Source organism: Haliotis asinina, chromosome 5 (assembly GCF_037392515.1).
Source record: "Haliotis asinina isolate JCU_RB_2024 chromosome 5, JCU_Hal_asi_v2, whole genome shotgun sequence".
Lineage (NCBI taxonomy): Eukaryota > Metazoa > Mollusca > Gastropoda > Lepetellida > Haliotidae > Haliotis > Haliotis asinina.
In genome coordinates this window covers 78,398,049-78,420,866 of record NC_090284.1, presented here as the reverse complement: position 1 = coordinate 78,420,866, position 22,818 = coordinate 78,398,049, and the positions used below count along the sequence as shown (strand labels likewise).

At 42.6% G+C, this 22,818-nt stretch overlaps 2 protein-coding genes across 2 annotated transcripts in view; one reads left to right on the top strand and one right to left on the bottom strand.

Moving 5' to 3' along the window:
• LOC137284335 (uncharacterized) overlaps positions 1-22,323 on the top strand; it is a 73,592-nt gene extending 51,269 nt beyond the window's left edge. Inside the window, exons 23-27 of the mRNA XM_067816104.1 lie at positions 4,338-4,411; positions 4,720-4,771; positions 6,049-6,135; positions 10,617-10,708; positions 20,126-22,323. Of these exons, the coding sequence (XP_067672205.1) occupies positions 4,338-4,411; positions 4,720-4,771; positions 6,049-6,135; positions 10,617-10,708; positions 20,126-20,240 (420 nt within the window). The 3' untranslated portion in view covers positions 20,241-22,323. The remainder of the gene's footprint in view (positions 1-4,337; positions 4,412-4,719; positions 4,772-6,048; positions 6,136-10,616; positions 10,709-20,125) is intronic.
• LOC137284050 (uncharacterized PE-PGRS family protein PE_PGRS54-like) lies at positions 20,372-21,832 on the bottom strand. Its single transcript, XM_067815706.1, has one exon. The coding sequence runs from the start codon at positions 21,830-21,832 to the stop codon at positions 20,372-20,374; it is 1,461 nt and encodes a 486-aa protein (XP_067671807.1).
• Positions 22,324-22,818: the final 495 nt, after the last annotated feature.

Here is a 22,818-nt window from a genome sequence, read left to right as displayed (position 1 = left end):
GTTCATAAGCGCGTTTATCATAGGGGTTATTCGTCATACTCCACGCTTTATCTTGGGGAAGAGGAGCACTTATTTCCTTCAATATTCGTCTCGTTTGATAATAAATATGAAACAAAATGACTGCCTTACTCAGTTCGTCTATACCGTAGTCTAGTGTCACACCCGACCCTGTCGTCGCACACCACACAGCAAAGTTGAGTTGGTTCTGCCAAAACTGCATTGGGTTTTGATTCCAGTTTACCACTGACTGCGCGTTATTATCGTCACGATATAGTTTTCAAAGATATTAATAAAGGTTGTTTTAAACCCCGTACTACCTACCACCACGATTTTCAAGTGTGCTAAGTCCATATTATAATATATAATTTATATATTATAATACGTACATAACACTTCCAGGAATAACGAGCGGTGAGGCCGTTCAGCTGACGCACGCGATCGATAACACGTCAGGCCAACTAGAAGTCACACTCTGCGATATCACCTACCTACCACAATGGACTAACATCAACGCCAGCAACAATAAACTGTTCGTCAGTGGAACTCGCAGTCAGATAACTGACGGCTACTACAGCGTGTGCTCTCTAAACGACGAGGTCTTCAAACCCCTGGGAGCCGAACTCAAGATGAACGACTCAAACGGTACAGTGGTGTTAATCAACAATGGAAGAAACCCCTTGAGGCTCGGCCGACCATTAGCGAGGATACTCGGTATGTCTCCTGACGAGATAAAACCAACAACAACCGTCACAGGCACGAAGTTACCCGATCTAGTACCGTACCGAGAGCTGTACATTCATCTCGGTCAGGTGAGCACAACGTACAACATTCAAGGAGGTCACCCTTCCACTATACTGAGAGCAGTGCCGGTGAAAACTGAGAAATACAACGACGGTAGAACCGAGTCGTTTTCACCACGGCAGTATAAGAGATTAACCCAGGGCAACATACCTGAGCTGATAATATCGGTGTTAGATATAAATCATAATCCTGTAAATATAGGATACCTCAGCTTAACGCTTCACGTAAAATGACCAGCGCACAAGGGCCCGGAGTGAAAAAATGCGTTAATATCGGGATCTCCGACCTCGGAGACACGCGCGGTTTCGACGCTCCCGGAGTAGATGGTAAATCGTACGCCTTGCAACTGAAAAACAACATTTACAAACGCGTTGAAGTCCCCTCCGGTGGAACCCTAAGTGATATAGTAGATACCACAAGAGCAACAGTCAACACTAAGTACGCCCTTGTCAACACCGGTAATAACTGGATAATATACCCATCGTTCGGGGTTAAACTGTTCGACTTAGACGATGTTGAGAGCACTACCATCGCCCGACACAAGCCATATATGCTCGTCTTCACCGAAGATGACAAGTGGGTGTTGTTACCCGATAACGACTGGTTTCTCAATATTAGACTCGGCTCCCCCTACGTGTTCACGGATAATAAAGACAACCACCTAAACAAAGTCGTGAACAATGGAACCCTGCTCGTGGCTTACGTCCCAACTCAGAGACGTAGCGTAGTCGTCAGCCCACTCGACACTATGGCAGCCCACATGCTATCGAGTAAACCGGCCATACAAAACATGACATTGCAGTTGGTGTCTGAATTCGAAGGCGTGGTCAGTATACTAGAGAGTCTACCGGCAAACTCAACACTGATCATCAAAGTCTACCTAGGGGAACCATCGGGGAATGATGTCGAGATCGTGAAGGGGATCAAACTCGGGTGGGGGAAACGACACCAGTATCAAGTTTGCAACGTTTACGTGCGGGTGGGTGTCGGCTCCAACACCAGTCTGCAGGGGGTCAACGTGATCGTGGAAAACAAGATATCACTAACCAAGATCTTCCTGCCTGACAACATACACTTCATGGGTATAAAGTTCACCCCTGAATTATTATCAGAAAACCAGTTGGAAATTATATCGTAATAGTATAATAATGACCAGTCATCGTCCCAACACTACGCTTAACGACCTAGGAGATACGGAGGGATTCGATCAGCCTGGTGAGGAAGATGAATTATACATCCTGCACTTGAAAGACAACGTGTACAGACGGGTGTCGTTATCAGATTTTAAAGAGCCCAAATGGCTGATCAACTTAACACTCGCCTCACCTTATATCACTATGGACGCAGATGAGTGGATCTCTAAGATTAGGAACAACGGTATCTGGGTTGGGGATTTCATTCCGGAGCTAAATAAATTAGCAGCCAATACAGGTTTTTATATCGCAAAAAAAAATAATTTAATATCTGAAGGAGACAATAAATTAACATTTAGCAGCAATAATCCTTTTGGCATAAATCATGATGATAGAATATCCTCCCCTTTCACACTCATCATAGAAGTCTTCTTTGCGTCTTCAGACTACAAGGTAAACACCTCAAGAGGACACCAAATTTTACCCGGGTTGACAATACGCTGGCAAACCGAACATGTACGCAAATATTGTCGTATTGTTATACAACGGAATCCCCCCAGTAAACCCCTCACGGATATAATCTCCCTGGGTTCTATAAACCACTTAATAAGCCTCCGTGGGGTTTCTATTATAACAAAAAATCCTATTAGACTCTCACCTATTACCATGAATAATAATCTACACCTTGTAAGTTTTAAATACATTGAAAGACTATTAACTGAACCCCAATTAAAATATCTTTCATAATATATATTATAGGATGGGTCTGTACCCAGTCGTAGAGGAAGTAGCGAAGACGCTGGAAACCGTAGATGGGTTCCGCTTGAGGCAGTTATGTGATGTGAAACGCCAACTAGAACAAGACCGTGACACGCGGAAAGCACTATATAAAAAGTACCATAGAGCTTTCAATATCGTGGACGGGGCTGACACTACCCTTATGGCAACCAGCATGGGACTAGGGGCGGCAGGTGTTGGGTTGTTGGCTACCATCGTGGCCGCACCTATAGTGCTAGGTATTGAAATAACAGCTGGGGTGGCAGGGTTGGCAGGGTTGGCGCTTAAGTTAGTATCACGCAGACTTCATCGTAAGGCATTGAAACACGACGAGATCAGGATTCTGGCCGAAGCAAAGCTCAACACAGTAAGTGGGCGTATTTCCACGGCACTCTCTGATAGTAAGATCTCAGAAGAGGAGTTTCGTTCAATCCTCTCTGAACTCACAAAATATAACGGAATGAAACAAGATATTCGGGCCAAGTCTCGTAAGTCTGCTATCAGCGAAGACGAGAAAAAAAAGTACATAGAACAAGGGATACAAAAAGCCCAGCAAGCCTTTATTACGAACACCAAAGAGATCATAGGCGGTTCACGTTAAACTGTTTCATCGATATAAACGTGACATAGGGGTTTGTAAGAGAAGAATTATTGATCGTACCGTACGGCACAGTGTTACCTCCAACACACGTTAAGTAGTAGGGGTAATAGTAGCAAGAGCTAAGGGCCCAACCAAAGCCTTATTTAGTAAATAAGGCTTTGTAGAGACTTTTTTTGAAAGTGTTTTAGAACCCCCATTCCCTATACTACTGTGTTGTATTGAAAGACACCTGTGTACTGTTTTAATGAAGGACAGATGTGTATTGTTTACAAGACACATCACAACACAGTGTGTGTTGTATTGAAAGACACCTGTGTACTGTTTTAATGAAGGACAGTTGTGTATTGTTTACAAGACACATCACAACACAGTGTGTGTTGTATTGAAAGACACCTGTGTACTGTTGTCCTGAATGGAGTTGTGTATGGTTTACTACACAAAACAGTTGTCTACAAGTCTTATTTCTGATTATACAATGCCATTTAGAAAGTGGTCAGATGCAACAAATGTCATATTTGGGATTTCACTTTCTCAGTGAAGTACAAATTCTAGTACTTTTTTTGCTCAGCACACAAAGTGGCTGAGCGGGCTAGGTGGCTGACTTTGTGTGCTGGTGATTAGGTACCTGTCTCTGAGGGTGCGAGTTCGACCCCAAAAATGTCCTAGAATTTGTACTTTACTGAGAAAGTGAAATCCCAAATATGACATATATTGCATTTGACCACTTTCTAAATGGCATTGTATAATCATAGCTTTCGGCTGTGGGAGCCGTGCCAATTCACACTTATCAAAGGGGTACACAAAGTACGCAGTCTATACTACCAGTTGTCCGACTTTCACTTTTGTGGAAGTCTCAGTGGCTGAGTGGGCTAGGCGGCTGACCTTGTGTGCTGGCGATTAGGTACCTGACTCTGAGGGTGCGGGTTCGAAATCCCGGATGGGACTCGACCCCAAAAAGTACTAGAATTTGAGAAAGTGAAATCCCAAATTTGACATATGTTGCAAGTCTTATCTCTGTCTTGTAGGAGGTACGTACAGCAGCAGCCAAGGCATTGACGGCGCTACGGATGTTTGCCCGTGCATGCGAGACCATTGAAAAGTAAGTGCAGCAACAAAAGATTTTAGTTTATAGTGGCAATATCTTCAAGATATATAAGATCTTGTGTTGGTGTATTTAGTACAAATTGTTTGTTTATGTATCTGTTTGTTGAGTGAGACACATTTGTTCACTGGGCTTATGTCATACCTAGGTTGCTGAATAATTTTGTTTGTTCACAGTACATTACTGTGTTCAGTGTAGGGTAATCAGGTGACAATATTATGCTGTTTCTGCAACTGTAAGATGCGACTGCCTTAGTGTCATGTGTGAGTTTACTGGTTATGTGTCACTTCCTAATATTCTTGCAGACGTCTGGAAGACCCTGAAGAAGAGGCAAGGGCAGAGGCAGCCATTGCTGTGGTAGGTACTGGGACAGAGGCAGCCATTTCTGTTGTAGGTACTGGGACAGATGCAGCCATTGCTGTGGTAGGTACTGGGACAGATGCAGCCATTGCTGTGGTAGGTACTGGGACAGAGGCAGCCATTGCTGTGGTAGGTACTGGAACAGAGGCAGCCATTGCTGTGGTAGGTACTGGGACAGTGGCAACCATTGCTGTGGTAGGTACTGGGACAGAGGCTGCCATTGCTTTGGTAGGTCCGGAGACAGAGGCAACCATTGCTGTGGTAGGTACGGAGACAGAGGCAGCCATTGCTTTGGTAGGTACTGGGACAGAGGCAGCCATTGCTGTGGCAGATACGTGAGACAGAGGCAGCCATTGCTGTTGTAGGTATGGAGACAGTAGCAACCATTGCTGTGGTAGGTACTAGGGCAGATTCAGCCGTTGCTGTTGCAGATACTGGGACAGAGGCAGGCATTGCTGTGGTAGGTACTAGAGCAGAGGCAGCCATTGCTGTGGTAGATGCTAGGCCAGAGGCAGCCATTGCTGTGGTAGGCTCTAGGATAGAGGCAGCCATTGCTGTGGCAGATACTAGGGCAGAGGCAGCCATTGCTGTGGTAGGTACTGGAACAGAGGCAGCCATTGCTGTGGTAGGTACTGGGACAGTGGCAACCATTGCTGTGGTAGGTACTGGGACAGAGGCTGCCATTGCTTTGGTAGGTCCGGAGACAGAGGCAACCATTGCTGTGGTAGGTACGGAGACAGAGGCAGCCATTGCTTTGGTAGGTACTGGGACAGAGGCAGCCATTGCTGTGGCAGATACGTGAGACAGAGGCAGCCATTGCTGTTGTAGGTATGGAGACAGTAGCAACCATTGCTGTGGTAGGTACTAGGGCAGATTCAGCCGTTGCTGTTGCAGATACTGGGACAGAGGCAGGCATTGCTGTGGTAGGTACTAGAGCAGAGGCAGCCATTGCTGTGGTAGATGCTAGGCCAGAGGCAGCCATTGCTGTGGTAGGCTCTAGGATAGAGGCAGCCATTGCTGTGGCAGATACTAGGGCAGAGGCAGGCATTGCTGTGGTAGGTACTTGACAGAAGTCGCCATTGCTATGGCAGGCACTAGGACAGAGGCAGCTGTTGCTGTGGTGGGCACTAGGACAGAGACAGCCATTGCTGTGGTAGATACTGGGGCAGAAGCAGCAATTGCATTGGTAGGTACTGATGAAGATAAGATTGGAGGAAGTGTGTAATTGTATTTTTAAATTTAAAACTTTCATTAAAGGAAATTTTCGTTTCAAGGGGACACTGGGTATGAAGAGTGAAAAGTTGACCAGACTTATGCTGGAGATGTTAGAGTTGGACTCAAGTGACTATGTCCGTCTTATGGTGAGTACACAGGCCAGGGAGGACATGCTCACTCACCTGGTGCTCCCTCACAACCAGGAGAGGGAGTGGAGGAAAGAGTACTCATTAGGAGTCTGAGTGAGGGAGAGTATATTCATTTGGAAAGTGTGTGAGGGAGAGTATATTCATTTGGAGAGTGAGTGAGGGAGAGTGTATTCATTTGGAGAGTGACTGAGGGAGAGTATTTTGTTTGGATTGAGAGTATATTGATTGGGAGAGTGAGTGTGGGAGAGTATAACTGTTTAGAGAGGGAGGGAGTGCATATATTTTTAGAGAGTGAGTGAGGCAGAGAGTATTCATTTGGAGAGTATATTCACTTGGAGAATGAGCGAGGGAGAGTGTATTAATTTGGAGAGGGATTGAGGGAGGGAGTGTGGAGTTGTGCCCATTTGCTCACTGTGATAAGTAATAAATGGGCATACGTCTCTTTAAACATGCTCCAGATGAATTTCATCAATTTGGCTTGGATCATGTCTTTGTATAAATCTTGTTTCATGTATACCTACCTTTCTGATTCAGTGTGTCTTTATTCAGGTCATGGATATGTAAATACATTTGTCTTATGCCTTGCTCTGGATAAGCCACATTACTGTCATCACTGACTGATTCATCATCATCTATCTCAGGACACTGTTTATCATGTAAATGTTTCTGTAAGTTGTGGTGATTGCTAAACACTTGTGCACAAAAATCACAATCCAGCAAGGGACGGGGACAGGGCTTCTAGGACACCAGTTTCTCCTGTGTTTTCGCAAATCAGAAGAAACTTGAAACAAGAGACCTCAGTCATCACAAGATGGCATGATTGATTTTAAACTGAATGCATTAGGACAAATGATGACTTCCTTCTGTAAAGATATGTGTAATGTGTGGATCTTTGATGGCTGTTCACATTAATTCGTAGAGGATAACCACATTCACAACATGGGGGTCCAGAAACACATCCTTTTCCAATTCAGATGAAATTCAACGTAGGGATGAACATGGGTTTGAATGGCATTATCCAAGGGCTGCCATCGTTTGTAGAACCATATAATATGTTCAGGATAAGGTTTAATGTTCATCCATTCTTGAAGCTGCTTCACTAAGTAGGTTTTACCACAGGTTGGCCCTGTGACGATGATGGAAAATGGGTGTAAGAGTCTAAATTCATCACCCACATGTTGCTGCTGTGGCTGCACAGGTGACTGTGTCTTCTGCTGCTGAGAGGGAGGAGAAGGAGAGGGAGGAGAAGGAGGATTAAAGGGAAGAGGAGAACTAGAGGGAGAAGGAGAAGGAGGAAGAGAACTAGAGGGAAGAGGAAGAGAAATAGAGGGAGGAGGAGGGGAAGGAGGACAGGAAGGAGGAGGAGGGGAGAACTGGAGGGAGGAGGAGAAATAGAGGGAGGAGGAGGGGAAGAACTAGAGGGAGAAGGAGGAGGGGAGAACTAGAGGGAGAGGGAGGAGGGGAGAACTAGAGGGAGAGGGAGGAGGGGGAGAACTAGAGGGAGAAGGTGGAGAGGGGGGATGAGGAGGAGAACTAGAGGGAGGAGGAGAGGAAGGAGGAGGAGAGAACTAGAGGAAGCAGGAGGAGAGGGAGGAGGAGAACTAGAGGGAGAGGGAGGATGGGGAGGGAGGATCAGGAGGAGAACTAGAGGGAGATGGAGGGGGAGAGGGAAGAGGAGAAGGAGAACTAGAGGAGAAGGAGAGGGAAGAGTAGAAGGAGAGGGAAGAGTAGAGGGTGGAAGAGAGGGAGGACGAGGAGGAGAGGGAGGAGGAGACAGTTGTTGATGTTTCTGTCTTTTTTGTATTCATATTGTCTGCACTGGAGAAAGCTTCATAGCACACGGGACACGTTGTTGACTGCATGGTGGTCCGAGTCTAAATGACACATATAGCCTTTTTTCTCTATTTAAATATCTGTTTACATCCGCTTTGTTGTCACTGATGGTTTCCCTAAGAAGACACTTTCTCTCTTCAGCTTGGCTTTAGCCTGTTGAACAACTTGTTTGGTGGGAGATGTGAGAGCAAACGTGTCTGTAGGAGCGTGTAGGTCCATCTTGACCCCTTTCTTTCGGTAATTGATCACATAATCACCCACGTTTGTAAAGGGATTGGGATAGCCGTTGATGACCTGCAAATAGTAATAATATCTGGTTCATTTCTTAGGGTCATCCAGATACGGTCTCTGGTATTTCCTGTTTATTTACTTGTTGCATTTGAATACTGACTCAAGCAGTGGTTGCAGATGACGTGTCACTGTCAGGGGTCCACGGCTAAGTGAAGCTAGACTGCCCTCGTGACCCTTTATATAGATGTCTGATGAACTCCTCTAGTGTTCAAAAATGAGTAGAGCGTGGTTTGGATCCACAGTGGTGTGGATGATAGGACCACTGTGCGTCTCTGCTGTACTTGCACCTGCTTTTGTGTTAGGACTTTACTATCAACCAATGACAATCAAGGACAACCCTCTCTGCTGTACTTGCACCTGCCTTTATGTTAGGACTTTACTGTCAACCAATGACAATCAAGGACAACCAAATCGCCACAAACACACTCAGTATTCTACATCACACTCTTATAGTGACATAACCCTTGTGAATATTTTTGAGGACTGTTGCATAAAAACCCCCTCATCAAGAATATTATTGGCAGTTGTGAGGTGGATGTTCTTGCCAAATCGTGAGTACTATTTCCTTCGTTATAGTGTTGGCAGTACTGTGTTTTGATTGATCATAATCTTGCTCCTTGATCCCACATTCAAATGCCTTCATTTCGATCATCTTTAGTGCACAATGCGTTCACACGACCTGAGGGACAGACATCTTCTTTATCACATTTTTCAGGGCAATATCACAGTAAGCCTGAAACCGAATTTAAAATAATACAAGTCAGATAAATAACAGAAGACTGTTTTGCATGTTCTATATCAAATCTGCACATATCTCTTGCCTGACAAGTGAAAAAACTAAGCAATTGCTTTAGAGCAAATCGATTTCTTAACATACTTACCTTGCACATGTCAGGTATATCGTAAACTAAAGGTCTTCTACATTGGAACTAGCATAATCATCACCCCAAATGTGGACAATCAACAGCATACATGAGACAGAGTCAGAGAGCAACTCCCTTCTTTTTGTTTTTTTCTCAAAGATGTTGATGAAATCCTTTCTGTTTTCTTTGATACTAGTCACGTCCATTTTCTATGTTCGAGGTAAATGGCTGCCAGAACCAGTGGAATGAAAAGCATGTGTGCAGTCTCTCTAGCATTACTGAATGCTGAATGACATAGGAAGCTGTTCAGGAACCGTTTATTGGCGACATGAGTCTAAACATACCTCTGAGAAAGTTGTTTATTCTGAGGTCAGCTAGGGTCATTGCCCTCTGTCAGCCAGGTGTTTAACTGGGTCATCAACAAAGTATTCACCAAGGTCATTGCCTTCTGTAAGGTCATGCAGGTGTTTGAGGTCATGATTTTAGGACTATTGAGCCTGTATATAACATAGGTGTGTCCAGTTGTTCGCTGTATGTAGTTGTGTCCAGTTCTTCACTGCATGTAGGTGTGTCCAGTTGTTCACTGCATGTAGGTGTGTCCAGTTGTTCACTGCATGTAGGTGTGTCCAGTTGTTCACTGTATGTAGGTGTGTCCAGTTGTTCACTGCATGTAGGTGTGTCCAGTTGTTCACTGCATGTAGGTGTGTCCAGTTGTTCACTGCATGTAGGTGTGTCCAGTTGTTCACTGTATGTAGGTGTGTCCAGTTCTTCACTGTATGTAGGTGTGTCCAGTTGTTCACTGTATGTAGTTGTGTCCAGTTGTTCACTGCATGTAGGTGTGTCCAGTTGTTCACTGCATGTAGGTGTGTCCAGTTGTTCACTGTATGTAGGTGTGTCCAGTTGTTCACTGTATGTAGTTGTGTCCAGTTGTTCACTGTATGTAGGTGTGTCCAGTTGTTCACTGCATGTAGGTGTGTCCAGTTGTTCACTGTATGTAGGTGTGTCCAGTTGTTCACTGTATGTAGGTGTGTCCAGTTCACTGTATGTAGGTGTGTCCAGTTGTTCACTGTATGTAGGTGTGTCCAGTTCACTGTATGTAGGTGTGCCCAGTTGTTCACTGTATGTAGGTGTGTCCAGTTGTTCACTGTATGTAGGTGTGTCCAGTTCACTGTATGTAGGTGTGTCCAGTTCACTGTATGTAGGTGTGTCTAGTTCACTGTATGTAGGCATGCACAGTTGTTCATTGTATGTAGGTGTGCCCAGTTGTTCACAGTATGGAGGTGTACACAGTTCTCTGTATCTAGGTGTGTCCGGTTGTTCACTGCATGTAGGTGTGTCCAGTTGTTCACTGTATGTAGGTGTGTCCAGTTCTTTACTGTACGCAGGTGTGCCCAGTTGTTCACTGTATGTAGGTACATACAGTTCTCTGTATGTAGGTGTGCACAGTTGTTCACTGTATGCTGGTGTTTACACTTGTTCACTATGTTTCAGATTGTCCGGTCATTTGCTGCTCTGCGGCTGGTTGACCGGCGAGTGTTACGGACCCTACGTGAGCGAGAGAGGCAGGAGGGACCTCTAGCCAGGTATGACTGTCAGAACAGTAGGACATTCACCATATGAACCAATAATCAACTGACATTTTAGTGCCTCAGCATATTTTCTCTAATATGTTTAACATGCTCATCTTGTAAGTGCTGCCACGGGTCAGGGAGAACAATATTTCTTTTCCCAGCTGGTGAAACATCAGGGGAGGGACAAAAGACCATTGTCAAGATAAACTAGGTTTTGTAGAAGGAATGTGATTTTGTGTTTGTGAAATAGAAATGCATTCTGTGTGATGAGATGTTTGTATGATCTTGTTAAGGTGCACGATTTACCATTTGCTGCAATGCAAGAAAACTATTGTCCATACTTTCAAATATTCCATAGTTTATCTTTGTAAGTAAGAATGTAAATGTCGTAAATATTTAGTCGCTTGATATATTGGTCTTGCTGTTTATATTTGAATCTGTGATTTCCATGCAAAATATTTTGGGTTCTCTTGGTCCAGTAGGTGATAAAGAGCTTGGGCACCATTCACTTAATGGCTTGTGGTATTGCATTCGGTTGCCTGAAGGAGATGAAAATCTGTTGAGGAATAGTGAGCGAAATGTCAGGGGCTGTGTACTTTATTTATCTGTGGCTTCCTTGACTCTGTGGTTTGAAAAACGAGGAGGCATCTTTGTTGACATTTCTGGCTCATGTTGTAGGATCCCACGAGACATTATACAGGTGGGATCATGCAAGTGACAAGTCTGTATCTGACATTCCCACAAAACGAACATATTGTAAACCTGTTGTCAAGCCTTATCCTCTGTAATATTGTGTCCTTGTTGTCAAGCCTTTTCCTGTGTGTTATTGTGGCCCTGTTGCCAAACCTTATCCTGTGTGATATTGTAGTCCTGTCGTCAAGCCTTATCCTGAGTGATAGTGTAGTCCTCACAGTTGTCAAGCCTTATCCTGTGTGATATTGTGGTCCTGTCGTCAAGCCTTATCCTGTGTGATATTGTGGTCCTGTTGTCAAGCTATATCCTGTGTGATATTGTAGCCCTGTTGTCAAGCCTTATCCTGCGTGATATTGTAGCCCTGTTATCAAGCCTCATTCTGTGTGATATTATGGCCTTGTTGTCAAGCCTTGTAATGTGTGATATGGTAGCCCTGTTGTCAAGCCTAATCCTATGTGATATTATGGCCTTGTTGTCAAGCCTTATCTTGTGTGATACTGCAACCCTTTTGTCAATCCTTATACTGTGTGATACTGTGGCCCTGATGGCAAACACTATCCTGTGTGATATTTAAACTAGCTTGCCTTTAGTGACAGTGTTGTGTGACTGTTGTTCCAATCCTGTTCTGTGTGACAGATTGGGGTATGTTCCAGTATTAAGCTATAGGTCATTTACGTTTTAACGAAAACAAAGTTTGGGGAAAAAACAGTAAACTTCAAGACACAACCAATGACACCATCTGCACTGCTGTCTTTAACTGATTCCTCCGTGTCCTTATCTACTACAGTTAGTTCCCTTGTATACATACTGAGTCCTCCCTGTCCTTATCTACTACAGTTAGTTCCCTTGTATACATACTGATTCCTCCGTGTCCTTATCTACTACAGTTAGTTCCCTTGTGATACTGTGGCCCTGATGGCAAACACTATCCTGTGTGATATTTAAACTAGCTTGCCTTTAGTGACAGTGTTGTGTGACTGTTGTTCCAATCCTGTTCTGTGTGACAGATTGGGGTATGTTCCAGTATTAAGCTATAGGTCATTTACGTTTTAACGAAAACAAAGTTTGGGGAAAAAACAGTAAACTTCAAGACACAACCAATGACACCATCTGCACTGCTGTCTTTAACTGATTCCTCCGTGTCCTTATCTACTACAGTTAGTTCCCTTGTATACATACTGAGTCCTCCCTGTCCTTATCTACTACAGTTAGTTCCCTTGTATACATACTGATTCCTCCGTGTCCTTATCTACTACAGTTAGTTCCCTTGTATACATACTGATTCCTCCCTGTCCTTATCTACTACAGTTAGTTCCCTTGTATACATACTGATTCCTCCGTGTCCTTATCTACTACAGTTAGTTCCCTTGTATACATACTGATTCCTCCGTGTCCTTATCTACTACAGTTAGTTCCTTTGTATACATACTGATTCCTCCCTGTCCTTATCTACTACAGTTAGTTCCCTTGTATACATACTGATTCCTCCGTGTCCTTATCTACTACAGTTAGTTCCCTTGTATACATACTGATTCCTCCCTGTCCTTATCTACTACAGTTAGTTCCCTTGTATACATACTGATTCCTCCGTGTCCTTATCTACTACAGTTAGTTCCCTTGTATACATACTGATTCCTCCGTGTCCTTATCTACTACAGTTAGTTCCCTTGTATACATACTGATTCCTCCGTGTCCTTATCTACTACAGTTAGTTCCCTTGTATACATACTGATTCCTCCGTGTCCTTATCTACTACAGTTAGTTCCCTTGTATACATACTGATTCCTCCGTGTCCTTATCTACTACAGTTAGTTCCCTTGTGATACTGTGGCCCTGATGGCAAACACTATCCTGTGTGACATACATCATCTACAGTTGCTTGATTACCAGGATGTACATCATTTCATTCTGGGAATGTGTCGGTTAAACAGACACATGTACACATTTATGCACTCACCCACTCACTCACTCACTCACTCACTCACTCACTCACTCACTCACTCACTCACTCACTCACTCACTCACTCACTCACTCACTCACTCACATGCACATCTGTGCACACATGCCTACGCATCACTATAGAAGTGCTGGAATCATAAACACACAACATTTCACTTCATCATATTGTTACGGTTAAAGATTTACCGTGACAACAATGTAAGAAATCCCCTGTGAACCAGCAAAACAGAACAAAGACAAGTCATAAATTTCAAATTATGTATTATTATGCAACGAGAACAAGGTATATGAAGTCACAAGTCAATTTCACAATACTGATTTCAAGTACAATTCAAGACAGACAAAATCTAAGTCAATGGGCCACAAAATACAATATAGCAAACTCACCAAAGTCTTAGTGCGAGAGAAGATCAACTATGCAGAATGTAAACACAGTGATCGGTCTGACATCAGATAATCTGACGGGTTTGGATGATCAAGCATTGGCAGTGATGTAACTCCAGCAAATATGAATGAATGTCGCCCTCAACACGGCAACCAGCCTTTATATATATACTCAGTCATTTCACTCGTCAACACTGTAGAATGCCCTCGAATAAGTCTCCCGGAAGTAAACACTTAAAAAACTAGGAGCAGATAAATTCCGGAAAACCAGAATCCTAAAAGTGTTGACCATCTATTAAAACGAAATGTGACCCATCATAAGTATTATTCAAAACACTAAACGTTGTGACCCAATAATAATTATTACTGAATTAACAGAATATACAGAAAATACACACACGTAACAATATATGCACCACAGAAATCATGCATACCTCACCTCACACACATGAAGATATCACGCAAACACACATCACACAGACTTCGCACAGATCGTGTGTGTGAGATGAAAGGTGCTGATGTCTGCATGTTTGGTGTGTGAAATCTGTGTGTGATGTGTGTATATGTGTGTGTTCAATTGTCTGCATGCTCGGGGAACACGTACCCCATTCCTTCACTGCTGTCATTGTGTTTCTCCATATGACACAGACTGTTGAGATAATGAGTAGGTTAAAGATTGTTCATATCCACCTAAAATAGCCTTCACTGCTGTCATTGTGTTTCTCCATATGACACAGACTGTTGAGATAATGAGTAGGTTAAAGATTGTTCATATCCACCTAAAATAGCCTTCACTGCTGTCATTGTGTTTCTCCATATGACACAGACTGTTGAGATAATGAGTAGGTTAAAGATTGTTCATATCCACCTAAAATAGCCTTCACTGCTGTCATTGTGTTTCTCCATATGACACAGACTGTTGAGATAATGAGTAGGTTAAAGATTGTTCATATCCACCTAAAATAGCCTTCACTGCTGTCATTGTGTTTCTCCATATGACACAGACTGTTGAGATAATGAGTAGGTTAAAGATTGTTCATATCCACCTAAAATAGCCTTCACTGCTGTCATTGTGTTTCTCCATATGACACAGACTGTTGAGATAATGAGTAGGTTAAAGATTGTTCATATCCACCTAAAATAGCCTTCACTGCTGTCATTGTGTTTCTCCATATGACACAGACTGTTGAGATAATGAGTAGGTTAAAGATTGTTCATATCCACCTAAAATAGCCTTCACTGCTGTCATTGTGTTTCTCCATATGACACAGACTGTTGAGATAATGAGTAGGTTAAAGATTGTTCATATCCACCTAAAATAGCCTTCACTGCTGTCATTGTGTTTCTCCATATGACACAGACTGTTGAGATAATGAGTAGGTTAAAGATTGTTCATATCCACCTAAAATAGCCTTCACTGCTGTCATTGTGTTTCTCCATATGACACAGACTGTTCAGATAATGAGTAGGTTAAAGATTGTTCATATCCACCTAAAATAGCCTTCACTGCTGTCATTGTGTTTCTCCATATGACACAGACTGTTGAGATAATGAGTAGGTTAAAGATTGTTCATATCCACCTAAAATAGCCTTCACTGCTGTCATTGTGTTTCTCCATATGACACAGACTGTTCAGAAAATGAGTAGGTTAAAGATTGTTCATATCCACCTAAAATAGCCTTCACTGCTGTCATTGTGTTTCTCCATATGACACAGACTGTTGAGATAATGAGTAGGTTAAAGATTGTTCATATCCACCTAAAATAGCCTTCACTGCTGTCATTGTGTTTCTCCATATGACACAGACTGTTCAGATAATGAGTAGGTTAAAGATTGTTCATATCCACCTAAAATAGCCTTCACTGCTGTCATTGTGTTTCTCCATATGACACAGACTGTTGAGATAATGAGTAGGTTAAAGATTGTTCATATCCACCTAAAATAGCCTTCACTGCTGTCATTGTGTTTCTCCATATGACACAGACTGTTGAGATAATGAGTAGGTTAAAGATTGTTCATATCCACCTAAAATAGCCTTCACTGCTGTCATTGTGTTTCTCCATATGACACAGACTGTTGAGATAATGAGTAGGTTAAAGATTGTTCATATCCACCTAAAATAGCCTTCACTGCTGTCATTGTGTTTCTCCATATGACACAGACTGTTGAGATAATGAGTAGGTTAAAGATTGTTCATATCCACCTAAAATAGCCTTCACTGCTGTCATTGTGTTTCTCCATATGACACAGACTGTTGAGATAATGAGTAGGTTAAAGATTGTTCATATCCACCTAAAATAGCCTTCACTGCTGTCATTGTGTTTCTCCATATGACACAGACTGTTGAGATAATGAGTAGGTTAAAGATTGTTCATATCCACCTAAAATAGCCTTCACTGCTGTCATTGTGTTTCTCCATATGACACAGACTGTTGAGATAATGAGTAGGTTAAAGATTGTTCATATCCACCTAAAATAGCCTTCACTGCTGTCATTGTGTTTCTCCATATGACACAGACTGTTGAGATAATGAGTAGGTTAAAGATTGTTCATATCCACCTAAAATAGCCTTCACTGCTGTCATTGTGTTTCTCCATATGACACAGACTGTTGAGATAATGAGTAGGTTAACGATTGTTCATATCCACCTAAAATAGCCTTCACTGCTGTCATTGTGTTTCTCCATATGACACAGACTGTTGAGATAATGAGTAGGTTAAAGATTGTTCATATCCACCTAAAATAGCCTTCACTGCTGTCATTGTGTTTCTCCATATGACACAGACTGTTGAGATAATGAGTAGGTTAAAGATTGTTCATATCCACCTAAAATAGCCTTCACTGCTGTCATTGTGTTTCTCCATATGACACAGACTGTTGAGATAATGAGTAGGTTAACGATTGTTCATATCCACCTAAAATAGCCTTCACTGCTGTCATTGTGTTTCTCCATATGACACAGACTGTTCAGATAATGAGTAGGTTCAAGATTGTTCATATCCACCTAAAATAGCCTTCACTGCTGTCATTGTGTTTCTCCATATGACACAGACTGTTGAGATAATGAGTAGGTTAAAGATTGTTCATATCCACCTAAAATAGCCTTCACTGCTGTCATTGTGTTTCTCCATATGACACAGACTGTTGAGATAATGAGTAGGTTAAAGATTGTTCATATCCACCTAAAATAGCCTTCACTGCTGTCATTGTGTTTCTCCATATGACACAGACTGTTGAGATAATGAGTAGGTTAAAGATTGTTCATATCCACCTAAAATAGCCTTCACTGCTGTCATTGTGTTTCTCCATATGACACAGACTGTTGAGATAATGAGTAGGTTAAAGATTGTTCATATCCACCTAAAATAGCCTTCACTGCTGTCATTGTGTTTCTCCATATGACACAGACTGTTGAGATAATGAGTAGGTTAACGATTGTTCATATCCACCTAAAATAGCCTTCACTGCTGTCATTGTGTTTCTCCATATGACACAGACTGTTGAGATAATGAGTAGGTTAAAGATTGTTCATATCCACCTAAAATAGCCTTCACTGCTGTCATTGTGTTTCTCCATATGACACAGACTGTTGAGATAATGAGTAGGTTAAAGATTGTTCATATCCACCTAAAATAGCCTTCACTGCTGTCATTGTGTTTCTCCATATGACACAGACTGTTCAGATAATGAGTAGGTTAACGATTGTTCATATCCACCTAAAATAGCCTTCACTGCTGTCATTGTGTTTCTCCATATGACACAGACTGTTCAGATAATGAGTAGGTTAAAGATTGTTCATATCCACCTAAAATAGCCTTCACTGCTGTCATTGTGTTTCTCCATATGACACAGACTGTTGAGATAATGAGTAGGTTAACGATTGTTCATATCCACCTAAAATAGCCTTCACTGCTGTCATTGTGTTTCTCCATATGACACAGACTGTTGAGATAATGAGTAGGTTCAAGATTGTTCATATCCACCTAAAATAGCCTTCACTGCTGTCATTGTGTTTCTCCATATGACACAGACTGTTGAGATAATGAGTAGGTTAAAGATTGTTCATATCCACCTAAAATAGCCTTCACTGCTGTCATTGTGTTTCTCCATATGACACAGACTGTTGAGATAATGAGTAGGTTAAAGATTGTTCATATCCACCTAAAATAGCCTTCACTGCTGTCATTGTGTTTCTCCATATGACACAGACTGTTGAGATAATGAGTAGGTTAAAGATTGTTCATATCCACCTAAAATAGCCTTCACTGCTGTCATTGTGTTTCTCCATATGACACAGACTGTTGAGATAATGAGTAGGTTAAAGATTGTTCATATCCACCTAAAATAGCCTTCACTGCTGTCATTGTGTTTCTCCATATGACACAGACTGTTGAGATAATGAGTAGGTTAAAGATTGTTCATATCCACCTAAAATAGCCTTCACTGCTGTCATTGTGTTTCTCCATATGACACAGACTGTTGAGATAATGAGTAGGTTAAAGATTGTTCATATCCACCTAAAATAGCCTTCACTGCTGTCATTGTGTTTCTCCATATGACACAGACTGTTGAGATAATGAGTAGGTTAAAGATTGTTCATATCCACCTAAAATAGCCTTCACTGCTGTCATTGTGTTTCTCCATATGACACAGACTGTTGAGATAATGAGTAGGTTAAAGATTGTTCATATCCACCTAAAATAGCCTTCACTGCTGTCATTGTGTTTCTCCATATGACACAGACTGTTGAGATAATGAGTAGGTTAAAGATTGTTCATATCCACCTAAAATAGCCTTCACTGCTGTCATTGTGTTTCTCCATATGACACAGACTGTTGAGATAATGAGTAGGTTAAAGATTGTTCATATCCACCTAAAATAGCCTTCACTGCTGTCATTGTGTTTCTCCATATGACACAGACTGTTGAGATAATGAGTAGGTTAAAGATTGTTCATATCCACCTAAAATAGCCTTCACTGCTGTCATTGTGTTTCTCCATATGACACAGACTGTTCAGATAATGAGTAGGTTAAAGATTGTTCATATCCACCTAAAATAGCCTTCACTGCTGTCATTGTGTTTCTCCATATGACACAGACTGTTGAGATAATGAGTAGGTTAACGATTGTTCATATCCACCTAAAATAGCCTTCACTGCTGTCATTGTGTTTCTCCATATGACACAGACTGTTCAGATAATGAGTAGGTTCAAGATTGTTCATATCCACCTAAAATAGCCTTCACTGCTGTCATTGTGTTTCTCCATATGACACAGACTGTTGAGATAATGAGTAGGTTAAAGATTGTTCATATCCACCTAAAATAGCCTTCACTGCTGTCATTGTGTTTCTCCATATGACACAGACTGTTGAGATAATGAGTAGGTTAAAGATTGTTCATATCCACCTAAAATAGCCTTCACTGCTGTCATTGTGTTTCTCCATATGACACAGACTGTTGAGATAATGAGTAGGTTAAAGATTGTTCATATCCACCTAAAATAGCCTTCACTGCTGTCATTGTGTTTCTCCATATGACACAGACTGTTGAGATAATGAGTAGGTTAAAGATTGTTCATATCCACCTAAAATAGCCTTCACTGCTGTCATTGTGTTTCTCCATATGACACAGACTGTTGAGATAATGAGTAGGTTAACGATTGTTCATATCCACCTAAAATAGCCTTCACTGCTGTCATTGTGTTTCTCCATATGACACAGACTGTTGAGATAATGAGTAGGTTAAAGATTGTTCATATCCACCTAAAATAGCCTTCACTGCTGTCATTGTGTTTCTCCATATGACACAGACTGTTCAGATAATGAGTAGGTTGAAGATTGTTCATATCCACCTAAAATAGCCTTCACTGCTGTCATTGTGTTTCTCCATATGACACAGACTGTTGAGATAATGAGTAGGTTAAAGATTGTTCATATCCACCTAAAATAGCCTTCACTGCTGTCATTGTGTTTCTCCATATGACACAGACTGTTCAGATAATGAGTAGGTTGAAGATTGTTCATATCCACCTAAAATAGCCTTCACTGCTGTCATTGTGTTTCTCCATATGACACAGACTGTTGAGATAATGAGTAGGTTAAAGATTGTTCATATCCACCTAAAATAGCCTTCCATGAACATGAAACATTAATGGTGAATCAATGTAAATTAATGTCATTTGAATTTCAGATGTTTTTCTCTATGAAGTTTTCAATTTTGTTTTTGCCTCATTGTGTGAGTGTTATGTAAATTAACTTGTAAAAAGTGAAAGCTGTCAGATGCCTCTTCTCAGAAGTCATGTATCAATACCATAAAATATTTTTTGTGTGTAGTGAAAATCTTATGAATCAAAAGATTGTTTAAAAACTTCTTTCTCTTTGCTACATTTCAGAGAGTCAAAGAAAACATTAAAAATTCTTGAAGGAATGATGACATCAGGCACTCGATCTGTTACTCCAAAGACTCCTAATACCTCCAACAAGAAGCTCAAGAAGACGTCTTTGTAGCAGCATGTGACCCCAACACTTCCACCCACCCTACACCAACACTTCCACCCACCCCAACATTTCAACCCACCTCAACACTTCCACCCACCCCACACCAACACTTCCACCCACCCCCAACACTTCCACCCACCCTACACCAACACTTCCACCCACCCCAACATTTCAACCCACCTCAACACTTCCACCCACCCCACCCCAACACTTCCACCCACCTCAACACTTCCACCTACACCAACACTTCCACCCACCTCAACACTTCCACCCACCTCATCACGTCCACCCACCTCGACACGTTCACCTACACCAACACTTCCACCCACCTCAACACTTCCACCCACCTCAACACGTTCACCTACACCAGCACTTCCACCCACCTTAACACTTCCACCCACCTCAACACTTCCACCTACACCAGCACTTCCACCCACCTTAACACTTCCACCCACCTCAACACTTCCACCTACACCAACACTTCCACCCACCTCAACACTTCCACCCACCTCAACACTTCCACCCACCCCAACACTTCCACCCACCTCAACACTTCCACCCACCTCAACACTTCCACCCACCTCAACACTTCCACCCACCTCAACACTTCCACCTACACCAACACTTCCACCCACCTCAACACGTTCACCTACACCAACACTTCCACCCACCCCAACACTTCCACCCACCTCAACACGTTCACCTACACCAGCACTTCCACCCACCTTAACACTTCCACCCACCTCAACACGTTCACCTACACCAACACTTCCACCCACCCCAACACTTCCACCCGCCTCAACACTTCCACCCGCCTCAACACTTCCACCCGCCTCAACACGTTCACCTACACCAACACTTCCACCCACCTCAACACTTCCACCCACCTCAACACTTCCACCCGCCTCAACACTTCCACCCGCCTCAACACGTTCACCTACACCAACACTTCCACCCACCCCAACACTTCCACCCGCCTCAACACTTCCACCCGCCTCAACACTTCCACCCGCCTCAACACGTTCACCTACACCAACACTTCCACCCACCTCAACACTTCCACCCACCTCAACACTTCCACCCGCCTCAACACTTCCACCCGCCTCAACACGTTCACCTACACCAACACTTCCACCCACCTCAACACTTCCACCCACCTCAACACTTCCACCCGCCTCAACACTTCCACCCGCCTCAACACTTCCACCCACCTCAACACTTCCACCCACCTCAACACTTCCACCCGCCTCAACACTTCCACCCACCTCAACACTTCCACCCGCCTCAACACTTCCACCCACCTCAACACTTCCACCCACCTCAACACTTCCACCCACCCCAACACTTCCACCCACCTCAACACTTCCACCCACCTCAACACTTCCACCCACCCCAACACTTCCACCCACCTCAACACTTCCACCCACCCCAACACTTCCACCCACCTCAACACTTCCACCCACCTCAACACTTCCACCCACCTCAACACTTCCACCCACCTCAACACTTCCACCCACCCCAACACTTCCACCCACCTCAACACTTCCACCCACTCCAACACTTCCACCCGCCCCAACACTTCCATAATAATGTAGCAACATTTTGATCCTCATGATGTACCCAGAAATCTGACACTATCTTACACTGCTGAAAATATTTGTGTGAATATAGCAAATTGTTAAATGTTACAAATTATAACAAATTATGACTGATCATGAGGAGGATCTGATATCTAGACATTATCAAGGCACAGCCTGATGATCAGTGTCTATTGGACAAATAATTTCTTGATTTGTTTATTGTTTATTTCTGTAAGTAGACTGTTGACTGTTGGACAACTTACTATAAATGTGATAATATGAGCTTGCTGTGATGTTCTAGATGGGATAGATATACCATGGTAATCTATATCGTCTAGTTATGCTGTACAGATATCACCATGGGTGTTTCAAGCCATGCCAGGCAATGCAAAGTGTTGTGTATGTACTTATACTACAAACACCAGTCAGGTTGTCATATCAAATTGGTTTCAGCGTGCTCTGGAATATAATCAGATGGTTGCAGTTATTATTTAAATAAACTATAAAATTTGCTTTATGTTTCACATTTGTTGTGGTTAAGACAAGATAGATCTTGCATTACTCACTCACACTAAGAGGAATATTTCCACAATAAAACTGCCCTGAAGCGCTAGTAAAATCATCTGTTTGGGGTGCTGACTGAGCAGACATGTGGACCTGTGTGCTGTCACTGATATTTTACAATCTTATCCAGTTGTGTTGAAGCACACACATTACCCAACTTAATACACACAGTGAACACTGAGCTCATTAACACATACATGGATACAAGCATTCACCTGCATACACTGGTCACTGAGGTCTGTTCATCTGTACATCTGTGGAAGCTGATGTTCAGCACCAAATGCAGCATTGAAAGCATCACTGAATCCAGATGACAGCATTGTAGACATCACCAAGCCCGGCTAGTAAAGCAGTAGACATCACCAGATCCAGCTGCTAACATTGTAGACATCACCAAATCCAGCTGCTAACATTGTAGGCATCACCAAGTCCATCTTTCAACA

What these genes read in the sequence shown, in the direction of transcription:
- LOC137284050 (XM_067815706.1), bottom strand. Translation starts at nt 21,832, where the DNA reads ATGTTGCTACATTATTATGGAAGTGTTGGGGCGGGTGGAAGTGTTGGA.